Here is a 17102-nt window from a genome sequence, read left to right as displayed (position 1 = left end):
CCCCCCCCCCCCCCCCCCCCCCCCCCCCCCCCCCCGCGGGGGGGAGACACAGAATCTGAAGCAGACTCCAGGCTCTGAGCTGTCAGCACAGAGCCCATTTCGGGGCTTGAACCCAAGAACAGTGAGTTCATGACTGGAGCCAAAGACGGACGCTCAACCAACTGAGCCACCCGGGTGCCCCTCAAGTATAGTTTAAAGCTCTTGACTTATTTTGTCTCATTTAATCCTGTGACATAAGTACTCTAATTCTTATTTTTAGGATGACGAAAAAGAGGAACAGTTAATTATGTAAGGTTAAAAAGTTAGCTAGGGACTGGAGGCAGGATTCCAACCCAGGCGGCTTGTCATTTGTCCACCTCACTTTGCCACCGCCCTGCCTATTTCTTGTAGATTACTACTATACAGCACGTGAAACACCATGATAGAGAGGAACAAAGGAAAAACACATTGAGTCGGAAAGGACTCAGTTCACTCTGGTGACAAGCTACAATTTGCCTCGGAGAGAAGAGAGGAGAAAGCCCTTTTGGGGAGAGAAAGTCACCTACCTCCCTGTGAGCCAGTGGAAGGGGCAGAAAGGGAGCTCCCCTTAAAACTAAGTTTTCCAAGTCCAGATATGGTCTTTGGGCACCTCTAGTCAGTACAAGTTTCTGAGTAGGAGGGACTGGCCGAGTTGTTTTTCAGGAAGATATTGGAGGTGGTGAGGAGGAGGTATGGAGGGTGGAATGACCCGAGGTGAGGCCAGTGGAGGCAAACCTTGCCATCTTCCCAAAGGGAGAACAGAGAGGCAGAAGGGGGGAAAAGAAAAAGGAGCGTTTTAGATGACTTGGAGCTAAATTTTGTGTGGCTAGTCAGTGAAAAGGACGAGAGCCGGCTGAAGCCAACACTTGGGCAGAAGTGTTATTTTTCTGAGATTTGTGTGTGTTTTCAATAGTGAGTTCAGCAGAGAGAATGTGCATGCATTGGGATCCGTCATCATCTTTGCACAGAGCCCAGATTCCACTACTATGTCGCCCCAAGCCCCTGGGGCAAGCAGGGTGATGAGAACTTGCACTCTGGTGCCTTGACCGTCGAGGTGAAAAGAGCATCCTGCGAGGAGTCAACTCGCAGGAGCCCCAGGTTGGGTCCCTTCCCAGGAAGGCCGCCTGGGCAGACTCGCGGGTCCCGCCCCAGGTCCCGCCCTGGCTCCGACCAGAGCATCAGGTGGGGCCTAGGGCACGGGAGTGCGAGGCTGAGGCGGTCTCTCCTGGACCTGACCGGCGGCAAGTAGCCTGTCGACACTCTGCTCGGTGGTCCCAGCGCATTTGCAGCCTCGGACGGGGTGGAGGCGGCTTGGTCGGGGATACCCCTAAGGCGCACGCAGCACCCCACTGTCCTCACCATGGAACTGGTTTCCTAGCGCGCGGGGGCCCAGCCACAACCACCCCGGCTCGGCCCCAGCCTCCCAGACACACGCGCACCGGCCCCTGGCCCCCCAGGCACTACCCTCCCGGACCCCCAACTCGCGGACTACAAGTCCCAGCAGCCCTCGCAGCTTGCACCTCCCGCCTCGCCGCGGAGACCCCCGGCCGTCCAAGTGGGGCTCGGGCTGCGCTCGTGGCGGGGCCGGGCGGGGAGGCCGGTCCCGCGGGCGGGGGCGGGGGCGGCTCCGCGACTTCTCCCGCCGCCGCCGCCAAGGGGAGTTTCCAGGAAGTGGCCATATTGGATCCATTCAGCCGCAGCCGCCCGGGCGGAGCGCGTCCCGCAGCCGGCTGGTCCCCGTCGCGGCCCGGGTGCTCGCCCCGGCCCGCCCGCCCGGTGCGGAGCTAGCCATGGCGGCCACTGACCTGGAGCGCTTCTCGGTGAGGGCCCTGCCGGGCCGCGGCGCGCGCGAGAGGCGCGGGGCGCTGGGAAGGGGCCGCCCTGCAGCTGGCGGGGGGCGCCGGGCGGGCTGTCAGCTCGGGGACACCCGAACGAGCTCTTCGAGGCGCTAGCGCGGGGTCCCGGGGCGTCGGGAGGGGGCGTCCACTTTGGGCGCACGAGAGACAGACCCCCTTCGCGGGAAGGAGCAAATAAATACCTGCCTGGTTCGGACCAGGTGCGAGGACAGACTGGGGGCCCAGGAGCCGCGGAGGCCGGGGAGGGGGGGCGGGGGGGATCCAGGATCCTCCGGACCCCCACATCTCCCGGGGTGTTTCTGCACTGATGGGGGGGGGGGGGGAGATTCCTAGCCGCGCAGGTGCTGTTGGATGGGCACAGACTGTGAAGATGAAACCCCAAAGGATCCTAGGGAGTCTTTCAAATGAGTTGCAGACTTGGATCCCGAAGACCTTGGGCCTTCTTTGCCTTCCCCTCCACTCCTCTCCCATCCCCACTCCCCGCCTAAGCGCTCAGATCCCGGGTGCGATTCCAGGCAGGTCCCACCTCAGTGGTCCGGTCTGAGGCAGCCATTCCCCCAGGAACCAGCGATTCTGGATACAGCCCAGTGGATGTTTGTTTGGGCCCCAGTCGGAATGCGTTCTGCAGGGCTCTCGGTTCGGGTGGTCCCTGCAGGGGTCTCTATAGGGCTGAGCCCACCAATAGCCAACTTTCTAAAGGTGTTTATAATTCACCTGGGGGAGGGGAGCCTTTTGGGGATTTTGTCTGCCTGTCCTCTGGTGTCTGAGGCTGGATCTGGGTGTGTCTGAGAGGCTGGGCTGTGACAGTGAAGGAAGCTGTGTCCTCTTGCCAGCATGTGAGGCCCTGGTCGGCGGGAAGGGGGAGGGAGGGCCCAGGGCTGTTGGGGGGGAGGGGGAAATGTTGACTATGTGACCGATAAGGAATTGGTTCTGGGGCTAAATAAGGGAGTCAGGACTTATGTAATTAATGCTATAAATACTGTCATCTGAATTAGTGTATGTAAATTTTCCCTTTAATCTGAAAATACATTTGTTGGTCTACTTTGGAAATATGCATAACTGAAGCAGGAGCTCTTGGTTTCATAATTCTAGACTGAGGTGTTTTATTCCCATTGAGGAAGGGGCGCTGTGTCAGTTAAGTAAGTTTAAATACAGGAGGAGTGGAATCAGAGGTTTACCTCACCCCTGCACTATATATTGGAATTTATGTACCCAAGGAGGGCAGTCTCTGTATCCTAAGAGACCTGCTGATGAGCTGGAGGCCAAGAGATCTGGCAGTGTTTGTGCATCTGTGCATGTGTGTCTGTGTACATTTTCTGTGTCCAGCTGACCAGAAAGTTATGTCTGAGTCTTGTCTGTGGTCAGAGGTTACCCTAACAGTTGGTCTTGCTGGTGGGAGCGGTATGCAGAGTAACTAGAATCAGAATGTCTGATATGAATCTTAGGCTACTACTTATTGGCCATGTGACCTTGAGAAAATTATTTAACCCCTCAGTGTTCTCATCTATATAATGGGATGAAAATATTACCTTCCTCCTCGGGTTATTGGGCAGATTCAGCGAGAGAATCCTGGTGAAGTACGTAGAGCAAGGTCTGGCATGTGATAAGGACATAATAAATGACACATGATACCTAGTGTCCATGTGGAGGTAGAAACTGGTCCTCTGTATAGGAAGGCAGCAGAAAATGAGTTTGCTCCGTTCCATGGTCCCCTCCCTAGGGCTCCTGTCACTGCACACCCAGAGATTGTCCTCAGAATTGAGCTGAGGGAGTTGATTGCACTTCCAGGAGGTGGAATGGAAAAGGCCTTTCCCTCAGATTCCCATGCTGGCATTTCTGTGAGGATTTCGGGTATTATCTCCATGGTGGGCCGAGGCACAGAGACAGGACTGACTCAGGTATGTATGGCTGTCCAGGAGCCTTGGTGACTATGTCATGTTAAGCTGGCTGGGTGGACGCCTTCCACACCCTCCATGCTCTGAGCCGGCAGCCTCCTGGGAGGACTTGTATGGGGTTGAATTTGGGTGGAGACCTTGGGTGGGGTTTGGCCTGAATTTCAGAGTCTGGACTCCATTCTGCTCTCCTGGCTTGTCATCCTGGGAAAATCATTTCTTTCTCTATCTTGCTATAAAATGGACCCAACCATACTAATATTCTTCAAAGAGTTTGTGGAAGGTTAATTGCAGTCTGTGGCATGTTTGGAGATCTGTTTAGATGTCTCCCAGCCTCAGGGTTGATTTTGGTGTTAAGCATTGACCATGAGGCTATGATTTGATTGAGCTTTGGCAGGTCTACACTGCCTCCCAGCCCCCACCCCAGGCTGGCTTGGTGGTCAGCCCAGCCCTGGAGGGCCTGGGAACTGTCCCGTTCTGGAGCTTAGATGAGCATACGGAGTTTGTACTTCAAGGTCATTATGTGCTGGGTTCCTATTGCCCACATAGCATGATATAAACAGGATCAGTAGCCTTTACATCTTGTCTAGCCCTGCTCAATCCTAGGTCAACACGGGGTTAGGTTTGACATCTCCTGGACGTGTATGTCTGGGACAGCGCTCTGGGGAGTTTCTGTTGCCTCTTGCTGTCCTTGAGCAGTCCAACTCCTGTCCACTCTTGTTCTGCTCCTCCTCCTTCCTAGGTTCCAGGGTTCCAGACTTTACTGCACCCATGCGCAGGGTTCTAATGGGTTCCAGACTTTACTGCACCCATGGCCATCTCCTGTGTTCCTTCTGTCAGAATCTCATGTGGCAGGGCTGAAACTCCAGGGCAAGGGAGGCTTTAGAGCTGGGGGAATGCGGAGCTATGAGGGGGAGAGGGAAGAAGCGTGAGCATGGCAGCCTCATGCCTGGCATTCCTCCCAGCCAGTCATCCCCCCCAACCCGCCCCCCCCCCGCCATCTCTGCTTTATCCCCAGCACCATCTGTCACTTCCGTTGTCACCCCTGTAATCTTGACACTTCTCCAAGAAGCAGGCTATCCAAGGAGTGCCTCTTCCCTCCCTGAATCAAAAGCTGGTGGGAAGGGGTGTGGGAGGCAACCCTCTCACGCAGTAGGGCTGTGTCATGGACTGGTATCTCCCTGTCCTGTAAAAATGGCCAGGAACCTCCTTGCTGAGCCATTCTGAGAGAGAAATGAGAGCACAGCAAGGAATGTCTGTGAAGCTCTCAGTGCCCTGGTGGTGTCGAGAGATCATCAGTGAACACCACCTGCAAGGCTGCAGCTCTGTCCCACCACCCTCATGGGCAGCGGGCCTTGCTATGGATGTCAACTCTAGGAAGGTCTGCCTGGGATCTTGTTTGGAATGGGTCAGAGCAGGGAGACTGGTGGGAAGGCACTGGTGATGCAAGGGAACACATGATAAGGGGCTGACTAAGCTTGGAACAGAGAAGGTGGCAAGAAGGAGCCTAATTATAGTGCCAACAAGATGAGAAAATGGATGGAGGCCCTGACCCAGGGCCTGACTTTTGTGAAAAGCTTTGGGTGGCATAGAGGGCTCTGGATGTTTTGTGCCCATCAGGTTGTTGATACCAGCAGCCTGTGGTTGGGTGAGGATGGCAGTCTCTGGCCATTGGCAAGTTTGGACCTGAGACCCAATCCCAGCACCCAAGTAACCCTTGAGATGACAGAGAAGGTAAAGCCCTCTGAATTTGGGGCCATAAGATGGGTTAGGTGGAGGTGCGTACTGGGGCATTAACTACCATGAATGTCTCTGTGGCTCGGGTCCAGCTACTGGAAGAGAGCAACTGCAGGATGACAGAGCAAAGGGCCTGAGGGCTAACTGGCTTCCGTGTGTCCCCTGCAGCCTCTGCAGCCTTCCTGCCCCTGTGCTTCCAACACGGGTCTTGAGATCCCCAGGCATGGCTCGCAAGGCTCAAACTTTGCCAGACAACCCGATGTGAAGCTGTGTAGGTCAGGAGGGAGACACGGGCACATGGGGAAAGGATATTTTCTAAGGGCAGTTTGCCATCATGATAGAGCTGGAGTGTTCTTTGCTGGGACCATCTGTATCCTCAGGACTCACATGAGGAACCATGGTTGGGAAGAGGTGGTGGAGAACAGGGCAAGGGACATCTTGGCTGTAACTTCACTTTTTTTTTTAAAGATATCTGATTTTATTTATTTATTTATTTATTTTTAATCTGTTTTGTTTTGTTTTTTTGGGAGAGGGAGAACATGAGCAGGGGAGGGGCAGAGAGAGGGAGAGAGAGAATCCCAAGCAGGCTCCACACTGTCAGCATGGAGCCTGATGTGGGACTCGATCTCATGAATGATGAGATCATGACCTGAACCAAAATCAAGAGTCAGATGCTTAGCCCACTCAGTCACCCAGGCACTACCCTGTAACTTCACTTTAATTGCCCTGGGTGGTCTTGAGGCAATTAGATATTCTCATCCTTAGAGCACATGGCTTCCAGGCAGTTCTTGGCCCCTATGCTGGAGGACACATTAGAGGGATAGAACCAGGGGAGGAGGGAATTAGGGTCTATTTCAGATCATAGTTTCAAACTATTCTTTGAGGGGCCTCCTAGATCTGGGATCCCTGGGGCCTGGGGTTCAGAAGGACCATTGGGTAGGGACTCAAGTCCACTTTCCAGACCTGGTTGTGGGGCCAGGGTGCAAGCCTGATACTTAACCTGGTGCTGGCGTGAATGGAGCAAGTGACAGACAATTATAATACAGCAGCCCTGAGTATCCACTGGCCATTGTTGGTGCCCTTGCATTTCTCTGCCCCTTCCCAGCACCGGCATCCATCCTGGGATTGGAGAGGGGAAGGGTCATGTTTGCTGTCCCCATTCCCCCTTCTAAGGGTGGGGTCTCATTCACTTGGGAACATAGTCTGTTTCCTTCCAGTGATAATCCAGATCAGTTATGGCTTCCCAACTGCAAAGCAGTGGGAGCTGTTGCTGGAGTCCCTGAGCCAAACGGGACAGTATGAACTCATGAGTTTCCAGTAGCTTTTGAGGCCCAGAGTGTCTCTCCTATCTGCTCCATGGTGGGATGGACCCCTCCTTCTCAGAGAGCACAACACAGTCTAAGCAGGTATGTGTCCTAGGCTTGGAGCGAGCTGGTTGGGCCCAGAAGTTGGTAACTTCTTATGGCTTCTTGGAAATCTGATTTTGTCATGAGAAGTATGTAACAAATTATCCCATATTACTAAGCGGTGGCCCTGGCTTTCTATTTGCATAAAGAGGGAGGAAAGTGCCTGTTAGTGAGACAGGGAAGCTGAGAGAATGGAGTATAGGGGTGGCCTTAGGCTCCTGGGAGTAGTTTTGCACCCAAAGTCCCTTCACTTCCCAGGATGCAGGAGGGGGTGACTGGCCTTTTGAGAGTGACGGTGGCCTCCTCCTGGGGCCTACCTACCTTGGTGCTGTTATTGCCACCGTGCTGCTTGGTCTATGCTCATGTCTTCTCCCAGGTTTTTTTTCTTTTTAAATGTTTATTTATCTATTTTGAGAGAGAGAATGCATGAGCAGGGAGGGGCAGAGGTGAAGAGAGAGAGAGAGAGAGAAAGAGAGAGAGAGAGAGAGAGAAAGAGAGAGAGAATCCCAAGCAGTCTCCACACTCAGCACAGAGCCTGATGTGGGGCTTGATCCCATGACCCAGGGATCATGACCTGAGCTGAAATTAAAAGTCAGTCTTAATGACTGACTGAGCCACCCAGGCACCTCTCCTCCCCAGGTTTTTTTGCTGTGTTAGGAGAGAGATGCTTTTGTTCCTAGGTATTCCCTTGATTGTGGATAGGTGTATCTTGCCTCTATCCTTCCCTTCTGGCCCAGGATAGCAACATTCCTACCCCCTGCCCTCCTGCACACATCCCTTTGGTTATTTCCCGTAACCTTTGACCTGGGCTTAGAGGCTTGCTGTAGAATCCTGGGATGTGAGCCTAAGCCTTTCCTGGGAAAATTCCTAGGATTCCTCTCAGACTCAAGGACAGTTGTGCTATGACCACGGGTTCTGGCCAGCAGCCTCTGCTCTGGCTATTTAAGGCCCAGGCTGCTTAGAGTAGCTAGAGCTGTGGATTGGATAGTCTGTGCCAGGAACATGGGTGGGGAAGGCTCCCAGTGGCGCAATGACTCGTGGGTCCGTTGCTCAACAATTAATAGGGCTTCCCTAGGGCTGGAGCTCTCCTGGCAAGTGGGCTTCCTGTTTGCCTAGCAGGGTGCTTAGGCCAGTGGGTTCTAGGCCTAGGAGCCTGGGGGAGAAAACTGTACGAAGACCGAGGCACCAGAGAACTCTGTGGAAGGCCTAGGATGGGGAGCTCTTCTTTGTCCAGGATTCAGGAGTCAGGTACACTTCCAGTGGGCTACCGTTTCTCTTCCCATCCCAAAGACCAGCCTAGTTTGGGAGGTTTGATCTCAGGGTTCTTTATCCACTCACAGCTTCTTTGGCTCTGTTGGTTCACACATTCAGCAGATTTCCAATTTCTTCTGGATAAAATCCTGTTTTTGTGTGGGCAAGCCATCAGACATGGTTTCTCCCCCAAACCCACCTCTCTTCATGGTGAAAGAAGTATCTCCTTTTGGCTGGCATTTAGGGCTGCTCCAGAAAGCTCGGAGCGAGCGTTTCCTGGTTAGGAAGATGACGTCCTAGTTATCCACTGGGCTGTATAACAAAATGCCATTCTCTACTTTGTTCTGGACGGTCGGGCATGGAGGAATGCAGCCGGCCTGAGCAGTTATTATTTTGGTTGTTGTCTTTGATGTGCCAAAGAAATGATGACACAGAAGCCTGGGGCCTGGCTCAGGAGCCAAAACCTTGTTAGTGATTAGAGAGGGGATAATGGTCCTGTGGAGTTTCCCATTGTGTATGTAGGGCTCAGAGCTGCCAACTCTGTTCTGGAGCTTTGAGGATAGTTGGAGCCCCCCGAGCCAGCAGGCCAGGGAGGTGAGTTGTCCAGCCGAAGGCCCCTCCGGCAGAGCTCTCTCCTGTGGAGCTCTCTCCTGCGGGTCTCCGTGCCCCAAGAATGGAGACACGAGTGTGTTGTCCTTCTACCTCACTCTCCTACCAGACGCGGCGTTGCAGACTGTCAGGCCACGGACCAGGTACACCCCTCAGACAGGTTGTGTTGGGCCCCGGTGGTGTGCTCGGTCTGTGTTGGTTGTCAACCTTTCAGAATTAGGGCGTTGCACGTAAAAATCTAGATTTGTGGATTCTCTGGAAAAATCGTTAAGATTTGGCAGCACTGGGCCTGCGTTCCCACAGTTGGCTGGAGTTGCAGAACCACGGCCATTGTGGACTGAGCACAGGCTCTGCAGTTCCCTGGCGCTCCTAACCTCTCCCTGAGGGACCCCACACTCAGCCAAGTCAGCAGGTCTTTCAGCCAGCAGGCCACGGAGTGATGTGGCTAGAAGCGTGGGTTTTGCAGTCATACTGTCTCCGTGCAGATCCTGGCTTCACCCTCCTGAGCACTGTGGTCATGGGCAAATGACTTCATCTCTTGGAGCCTCCATTGTCTCATCTGTCTGATGGAGGTGATATTACAGCCTACCTCATAGGGCTGATGTGTGGGCCAGATGACATTCAGAGTCATACATGGTAAGCTCTCGACAACTGTTAGTGCCATTGTTGTTATTCCTGTACTTTTTCCTCTTCACTCATTTACATTACCTGCCTGGCCTCTGTAGCCCTTTGAGTTTAAACTGCGTCAGATTGAGCCCCTGAGGTCTGGGATCTGGTGTCCTCATTTTTTCCTTGGCAGCCATCCCAGGGCCTGGCACACCTGGCAGGCAGGACTGGCGCGTGTGTGCTGAGCGACTGAATGAAGGAGTCCGGGGGCCTTGTAAGAATAGGGGAGGTAGTGTAGTACGGTGGTTTAGGGCAAGGGCTTGGCTACTCTCAAATCCTGGCTCTGCTCCGACTCGTTTTCTGGTGTCTGTGCACCTCAGTTTCCTTACCTGTAAAATGGGAATTATAGTGGTGTCAGCCACACAGGGTGGAGAAGGGCTGTGTAGGAGACCGTAAACCATTTGGCTTAGTTCACACAGGGTGGTCCTCAGTGAGGTGTTGTGTCATCATTTGGCATTCATTCATTCCTTTGGTTGTAAACACTGAGACGTTTTACTTTCTACACTTTTTCCTTCCCTTCCTTACGCTCCTTGCTTTCTCTCTGTTCCTTTGCATTCTGAGTCTCACTTTGGAAACCCTAGCAGTCAAGATGTCCTCATTTGCAAGGACTGGATGGGCCCACTCAACTAGCTGAAGCAGTAAAGGGGAGATATGGCGGGGGGCAAAGGGAAAAGCTCAGAGGTAGAGCAGACACTGGCTTTCTGTTTTTTGTGATTTTCTTGGTGCTGCTGTCCTCTGAGTGGGCTTTAGTGTTATTCCAGCCCCCCTAATGGTTATAAGATGATCATAAAGGTTCATCCTGGGTCACCTGATTGTAACGTAGCCAGTCATGGGATCATGCTGATGATTGGCTCAGGACTATTAGGACCTACCTTTAGAGTTGGAGCTGAGGTCTTAGCTGTAAATTGCAGGGCATTTGTAGGGTCATCAGGCAGCCATTGGGAGATCTGCAATTTCTTTCTGATGTGTATTAACTGAGACATGCTGATGATGCTTTGGGGGCTGCTGGCTCCTCCTAGGCTGGGTCAGCAAAGACACCTGGTCCAGGCACTTGGTAGTGAGCAGCACACCTTGGATCACATGTTGTTGATTACACATATAGGATCAGAGAGGCTGGCATTAGTGAGAGTCACACTTCGGTAGAGTCAGGAAGTCAGATCTGTCTCCTGAGAAGGGGGAACAGCAATCTTCCCTCCTCAGGACCAGAGGCCACTCCTCTGTGTGTATGCATGTGTGTGTGCACACATGTCCTAGAGATCAATAGTCCCATGGTCCCTGAGGCTCTTGAGCAGGCATTGATTGCCTCAGCCCTGTGGTCCCTGGAGTGACAGAGTGCAGCCTGGACAGCAATCTGGGGATGAGCACCTCCCTGTACTCCACACACTTCTCCAGAGGGAGCAGTGTTGTGTGACTGAAGGCAGCCAGGGCCAGGTGAGTGAGGATAGGTGGACTTCTGCAAGAGCCCCCATCCGAGTGCTGCTCTGAGCCTTTGAAGCCTGGAACTGTGAGGAAGTGGGGGAAATGCAGAACCAGGATGGCCTCTGTCTCTGTGCAAGGACTGTGTGGCCGAGTGTGCGCGCGCGTGTGGTTCCCAGACACAGCTGACGGGATGGGTTTTGGCGGCAGGCTACAGGATGTTGGATTGCGTCCTGATTGTGTCACCCTTGGAAGAAGAGGATGAATAAACACATAGCCTTCTCTGCAAGCACAGCACGCCTTAAATTTTGGAGATTTTCTGTTTCGCCTGCAAAGAGAAATGCTCTAGACTCCCTGTTCTGTCCCCCATTTGATCCTTAAGCTGCCATGAGCAGGTGGAACCGAGACTAAATAATGAAGCTCTGTGTGAGGTGGGCAGATGCCCCTGATGCCACAGCAGTTGAAGACAGTGTTCAGTAGTTTATAAATGGCAGCATTGTCTAGCATGTTGGGCATCGTGGTGGGAGGGTGGGAAGAGCAGAAAGCCTGACCTCCCCCCGCCTGCAGCCAACCTCAGGGAGCTTATGGAAGAATTGGAGAACCGGGATGCATAAAGAAAGGACGACTAATAGTGCATGGAAATGGGGTCACAGCCAAGTGAGGGGTCTGGAATGTAGGTGTATAGAGCCAGGACAGAGCAGGTGCCGCGGAAAAGGGAGAGTGAGTTCTGGAGTCCTGAGTAGCGGACTCTGTTAGGAGAACAAATTCAGAGGTAACCTGGCTGAGCCTGTGAGGAAGGCCTCAGACCGTGAGGGCCTAGGATGCCATGTGTGTGGGGTTTGGACCTGACCCAGCACATTCTATGCTCCATTAACTGTTTCTGATGTGGGCACCAGTGAGAGGAAGCTCCCTTTGGGGCCTCTTTGTTGGTTTATGTTTGCAGCCCTGGGGGCAACCTGGGCTTGAGTGGGGAGGTTGTGACACGATTTCCTGGGGACAGGGGATATGGAGAAAGGGTCAGCTGTAAGAGCAGAGGCTCTGCACGGAGAGCGTTATCAGAGAGCAGATTTAGGGGTAACCCCGACTTGTTTGAGGAGATAGTACCACTGCCCAGAGGGTCCATGTGGAGTCTAGGCTGCCATGGCACACACTTGGCTGTCATTGATAAAAGGCTAAAGTGACTAAGCAGGGGTGGGGATGCGGGGGGAACATTATTAGTCAAGGAGAGAGGGTGGAGTTTGTGTGCCGGGGGCTCTGGTGGGGAGAAAAGAATGGTTGGAGGGGTTCAGGCTAAGTCAACAGGCTGCAGCTATGAAGAAGTCAGAATGTGCTCAGGTGCTGAGGAGATCACTCTGCAGGAGGGTAGGCACCCAGCGTATCCATTGTTTGGTAGCCACACACTGTCTACTGATCAGTAGCTCCTAGGGCTGCCTCCATTTGGGCCTGTTTCCTCCCCTCTGGAGCTGTGGGCAGGATGGCAGGATGGTACTCACACTCACTGCCCTTCCCCGTCTTTGCTCTTTCTAATGGGTAGTCAGGGCAGAGGGGCTCAAGAATGGAGGAGACATGTTTCTGCCCAACTTGGAGCTGTTTGGTGCCAGCCCCCTAAGAGGGCCAAACCAGGAAAGGCTGAGCCTGGGAACCTTCCTTCGGAGGACAGCATTTTATCCCCATTCCCAGGGAAGCAGAGAAACTATCCGCACAAATTGGAGTCTGACTTTGACCCTCTGCTTCGGGTCCTGCTGGTTTCTTTTTATAGTGCTGTGGGCCAGCTCCAGTGGCCCTAGCTCACTCGGGACCTGCTGCCTGCCTCTCTCCTGAGGCCAGACCTCTATATTCTCATCCAGAATCCTTTGTCTAAACAACCAGGGCTGGAATGGGTGTGGGAGGGTGGTATGAGCCAGAGCCTAGAAATCCCTAGAGAACACTGCTGAGGCAGGAGGGATGAAGCCTCAGTCACAATGCCTCAGACACTAGCCCTGAGACCCAGTGGTGGGTGTGAGGGAGCACCAGCCCCTTTAGCGGGGCCCATTCGTGCACTCCATGCTTGGGTATATGACGAACAAGGGGGGCACGTGGAGGATTGTGAGCCCAGCCCAATGAGGGAGGGCCCCCTGATGGAGAACAGGTGTGAGGGGGTCAGACCAGGCCTGCCTCTGCTTGAATCCTGCTTCAGTAGGAGTGTCTGTGAGGTCTGAGAGGGGGCTACAAGAACATACACACTCTCCAACCTTGGCCTCTTGAAATCTTTATTTAAGATGGGAGAACCATTTGGGGCCTCTTCCTGGGCAGGAGGACAGGTGAACCCTCAGGGATGGCAACCAGGATAGATGGTTCTCTGGGCCATCTGTGCTAGGAGATGCCCCAGGCCCAGGTATTGCTTGCCAGCCCAGGTAGAGAAGAGCCATGGGTGAAAGCCCTTTTCTAGGACAGGATCGGGGGCCCTGAGGCACATTGGGCTTCCTGTGTGGAAACTCATCCTGGAGTTGGAGCTCTGGCAGACTCACACTGTGTCCTGAGATTTGCTGAGAATTCTGGCAAGGGCAGGGGTGGTGCATGTCACTGGGGTTTAGCCTCTCCCCATGTGGCCCCTCTTCCCCGGTGGGCTCACTGCTTTGCCCTATTTCTCTCTTGGCAGAATGCAGAGCCAGAGCCCCGGAGCCTCTCCCTTGGTGGCCACGTGGGCTTCGATAGCCTCCCGGACCAGCTCGTCAGCAAGTCAGTCACACAGGGCTTCAGCTTTAATATCCTCTGCGTGGGTACGTGTCATAGTCTGGCCAGGGGGCAGCCTCAGACAGGGGATGGAGCTCTGTGCCCTGTCCACTTGTTGAGCTACAAGGGACCTCCTAGGCAGAGAGACACTTTGAGGGTCATGGCAAGGCACTGATTGGTGTCTCTGCCAGGGTCAAGGACAGATATTGGGGGCCTGACTCCAGTTGCCTCGAAGAGTGAACAAGATCAGGGCTGTGAAAGTGCTTTGTAAACTGAGAGTGTTTATCACAGAGGTTTAGATTGTGTGTTTATTTTTAAAACATTCACTCTTGTTCCTACTGTGTATTAAGAACACTATGGTAAACAAGACTGTCCTATTATAATACCATGCGAGAGCTCCGGCACGCATCTGAACAAATACAGCCCCAAACAGGGAGGCTCTGGGAGGTTCCATGGGTCTCAAGGCCAACGGTACAAAGAGCTCTGCCACACCTTCCGCAGGTGCCTAAGCCCTGGCATCTGCTGGGCTGTGGGTGCCCCTCGGGAAGCAGCCTGTCCTGAACCGGATAAAGCTAGCTGGAACAGGAGGCCACTTATGGCTTTAGACCCTGGCTCATGACCAGCCCCAGCCCAGGAACGATGGTGTGCAGAGCAGGTGATGGGTCCCATTGAGGCTAGCAGAGGCTAATGTCCAGTGGATCCCACAGCTGCCTGGCTCTGCCTCTTCCCCACACCCTGAGGAAACATTTCTCACATCCCACATAGCCATGGCTTATGTCCAAGTCAGCCTTTTGGCTTTTTCTTCCACACGTTTTTGAGGCCACCAAGAAGGGGTGGCTCCTCGGGATGGGACAGCGAGGGATGGAGTTGGAGGCCTGCCCCTCTCTTCTGTGTGGAGGCTGAGGTGCCCAAGCCCCACCCATCCTAGCCAGCAGCCAGGGACAGTCCTGTTTCTAAACTTTGACATCTCCTCCATTCCTTGCTCCCCAGGGGAGACTGGCATTGGCAAGTCCACGCTGATGAACACGCTCTTCAACACGACCTTCGAGACCGAGGAAGCCAGTCATCATGAGGAGTGTGTGCGCCTGCGGCCCCAGACCTACGACCTCCAAGAGAGCAACGTGCACCTCAAGCTGACCATCGTGGATGCTGTGGGCTTTGGGGATCAGATCAATAAGGATGAGAGGCAAGAGGCGGGAAGGGCGGCCCCACCTACTCTCATCCCCGCACCCCTCCCCCCATGGTGGGCTCAGTTCTAACGCTCTGCCCAAGCACCCTAATTCCTAGCTGCTCCCACACTAATCGGCAAGCCCTCCACTCTATGGGGGGCCAGAGGAGGGCCTCTTGGGGAAGACCTGAGGTCCCAAGGACCCCTTTGGAGGTTAGGAGACAGGGTCAGCCACCTGTACCCAGACAGGGAACCCCAGACTGAAGCCGCTTGTCCCTACAGAGAGCAGGTTGGGGGCAGCCCGCGCCCTGTGGCTCAGTGCCTGCCTCAGGAGTGATGGAGCTGTCTCTAGTTACAGGCCCATAGTTGACTACATCGACGCGCAGTTTGAAAACTACCTGCAGGAGGAGCTGAAGATCCGCCGCTCACTCTTCGACTACCACGACACGAGGGTCCACGTCTGCCTCTACTTTATCACGCCCACTGGGCACTCCCTCAAGTCCCTGGATCTGGTGACCATGAAGAAATTAGACAGCAAGGTACACACCCTGCCCCCCAAACTTGTTCCATGGGCTTCATGGTCCTCCGCTGAGTTGGGGGCTGCAGTGTGACTCTCTACTGTGGTCCTCGGGGGCTCTGCTGCTTAGGGGCCTGCAGATAGCTCCTGGGCTTGGTCCTGTTTTCTCTTGCCTTTTCCCTACTGCTCCAGTGGGCCCTCATCACTCTGGGTTCTTTCTGTAGAGCTCTGTCTCCTTAGTCTGGTCCTGAGCCCCTTCCTTCTAGCTGAATTATTTCTTATTTAAAAACCAAAGCTGGGTTTGCCCAGAGGACTAGTTTTTAGGGCTAGATGGTGGTTTGAGGGAACCAGGGCTGTAAGAAGCCCCATAGTCAATTGGTACCACCCATTAGAAAGGCCCCAGGTGGCTGGGTTCAGGCTGGGGCTGCCCATGGGAGCAGCTCCATGTCTGTGGCCTTCTGCCTTTCTGCCTGGGGATGTGGCCTGGGCAGGGCTGTCCACAGTCAGGGAGAACTAACCTGCTGCCCCTCACCCCTCATCCTGGCAGGTGAACATTATTCCCATCATTGCCAAGGCTGACACCATCTCCAAGAGTGAGCTCCACAAGTTCAAGATCAAGATCATGGGCGAGCTGGTCAGCAATGGGGTTCAGATCTACCAGTTTCCCACTGATGATGAGGCTGTTGCCGAGATTAACGCAGTCATGAACGTGAGCATTGGGCACTGGCCTCAGGGCCAGAGGGGGCTTGGAGCCAGCATAGATCTGTGGCAGCCCCAGAGACTCTGGCTCCCCCAGGATTCCCCAGGATTTTCAGGATTCAGGAAAGATGGGTGGGTGGGCATCTGGAAGCCAGCCAGTCCTACGTCCTACGGCCAGGAGATGGGAGGAATTGGGTATTGGGCTGGTGCTGGGCCTTTCCCATGCTTAAGTTTCACAAGATAAGGATGCAGGGCAGGAACTGAAACCTGTAGGAGTAAGCAGGTAAGATGCCAGCGCTTGGGAACATGGAGGAAAGCCAGGCTTGCAGGTCCTGTGAGGGAGCTTCTAATGGCCCCTAGGGAGCCCAAGGTCTGAAAGAACCCCTCAAATGTAAGGAAGATGGGGGTGCGGATTCAGCCCGCTCTCCTATTTGGAGGCCTTAGGATACTTCTCCAAAAGAGAGCCAGGAAGCAAGCATCTGGCCACGCCTTGTTCAGGTGTGGCATCCCTTCCCTGGGGTCCAGGATAATGAGGGAGGATCTGTCCATTAGTCTGTCCACCCAGTGCTCACCCATACTTGGGCTCCTTTCCAGGCGCACTTGCCCTTCGCTGTGGTAGGCAGCACTGAGGAGGTGAAGGTGGGGAACAAGCTGGTCCGAGCACGGCAGTACCCATGGGGAGTGGTGCAGGGTAAGTGACTAGAGGGAGCACATCCCCAGGTGGTGGGCCTAAACTCAGTCTCCTGGCCTGTGTCCTCCCTTTGACCGTCCAGTGCCTGTGCTGCCAATGGAGTTGGCCTGGAACACTTGACTGCTGTTCCTGTGTCCTTTCCTCCCTGTGCCCACCTGTGTGTGTGTTCACCTGATGCCCCACGGGCCCTGTGCTTTCAGTGGAGAATGAGAACCACTGTGACTTTGTGAAGCTCCGGGAGATGTTGATCAGAGTGAACATGGAGGACCTCCGAGAACAGACCCACAGTCGGCACTACGAGCTGTACCGGCGCTGCAAGCTGGAGGAGATGGGCTTCCAGGACAGCGATGGTGACAGCCAGCCCTTCAGGTGACATCCTGCGTGGGGCGTGAGCCCATCTCCACAGCCACGGCCAGACTTGCCATGCTGGCAGCTGTGCCTGGTGGGGGCGGGGGGGGGGGGGG

At 54.3% G+C, this 17102-nt stretch overlaps 1 protein-coding gene across 7 annotated transcripts in view; it reads left to right on the top strand.

Annotated features, from left to right (window-relative positions):
* Positions 1-1726: 1726 nt before the first annotated feature.
* Positions 1727-17102, top strand: part of SEPTIN8 (septin 8) — a 26334-nt gene continuing 10958 nt past the window's right edge. The window contains exons 1-7 of one of the 7 annotated variants that reach the window (XM_040444442.1): positions 3655-3772; positions 13490-13610; positions 14554-14749; positions 15090-15270; positions 15796-15957; positions 16542-16638; positions 16839-17007. In XM_040444442.1, the coding sequence (XP_040300376.1) occupies positions 3671-3772; positions 13490-13610; positions 14554-14749; positions 15090-15270; positions 15796-15957; positions 16542-16638; positions 16839-17007 (1028 nt within the window). In that variant the 5' untranslated portion in view covers positions 3655-3670. Of the gene's footprint in view, positions 1839-3654; positions 3773-13489; positions 13611-14553; positions 14750-15083; positions 15271-15795; positions 15958-16541; positions 16639-16838; positions 17008-17102 lie in introns of those variants that run through there. The other 6 variants (XM_040444441.1, XM_040444440.1, XM_040444445.1 and 3 more) reach the window with 6 other exon arrangements.

This window comes from Herpailurus yagouaroundi, unplaced genomic scaffold, assembly GCF_014898765.1.
Source record: "Herpailurus yagouaroundi ecotype Mexico unplaced genomic scaffold, PumYag 192, whole genome shotgun sequence".
NCBI classification, from domain to species: domain Eukaryota; kingdom Metazoa; phylum Chordata; class Mammalia; order Carnivora; family Felidae; genus Herpailurus; species Herpailurus yagouaroundi.
This window is presented reverse-complemented; position numbering and strand designations above follow the sequence as displayed.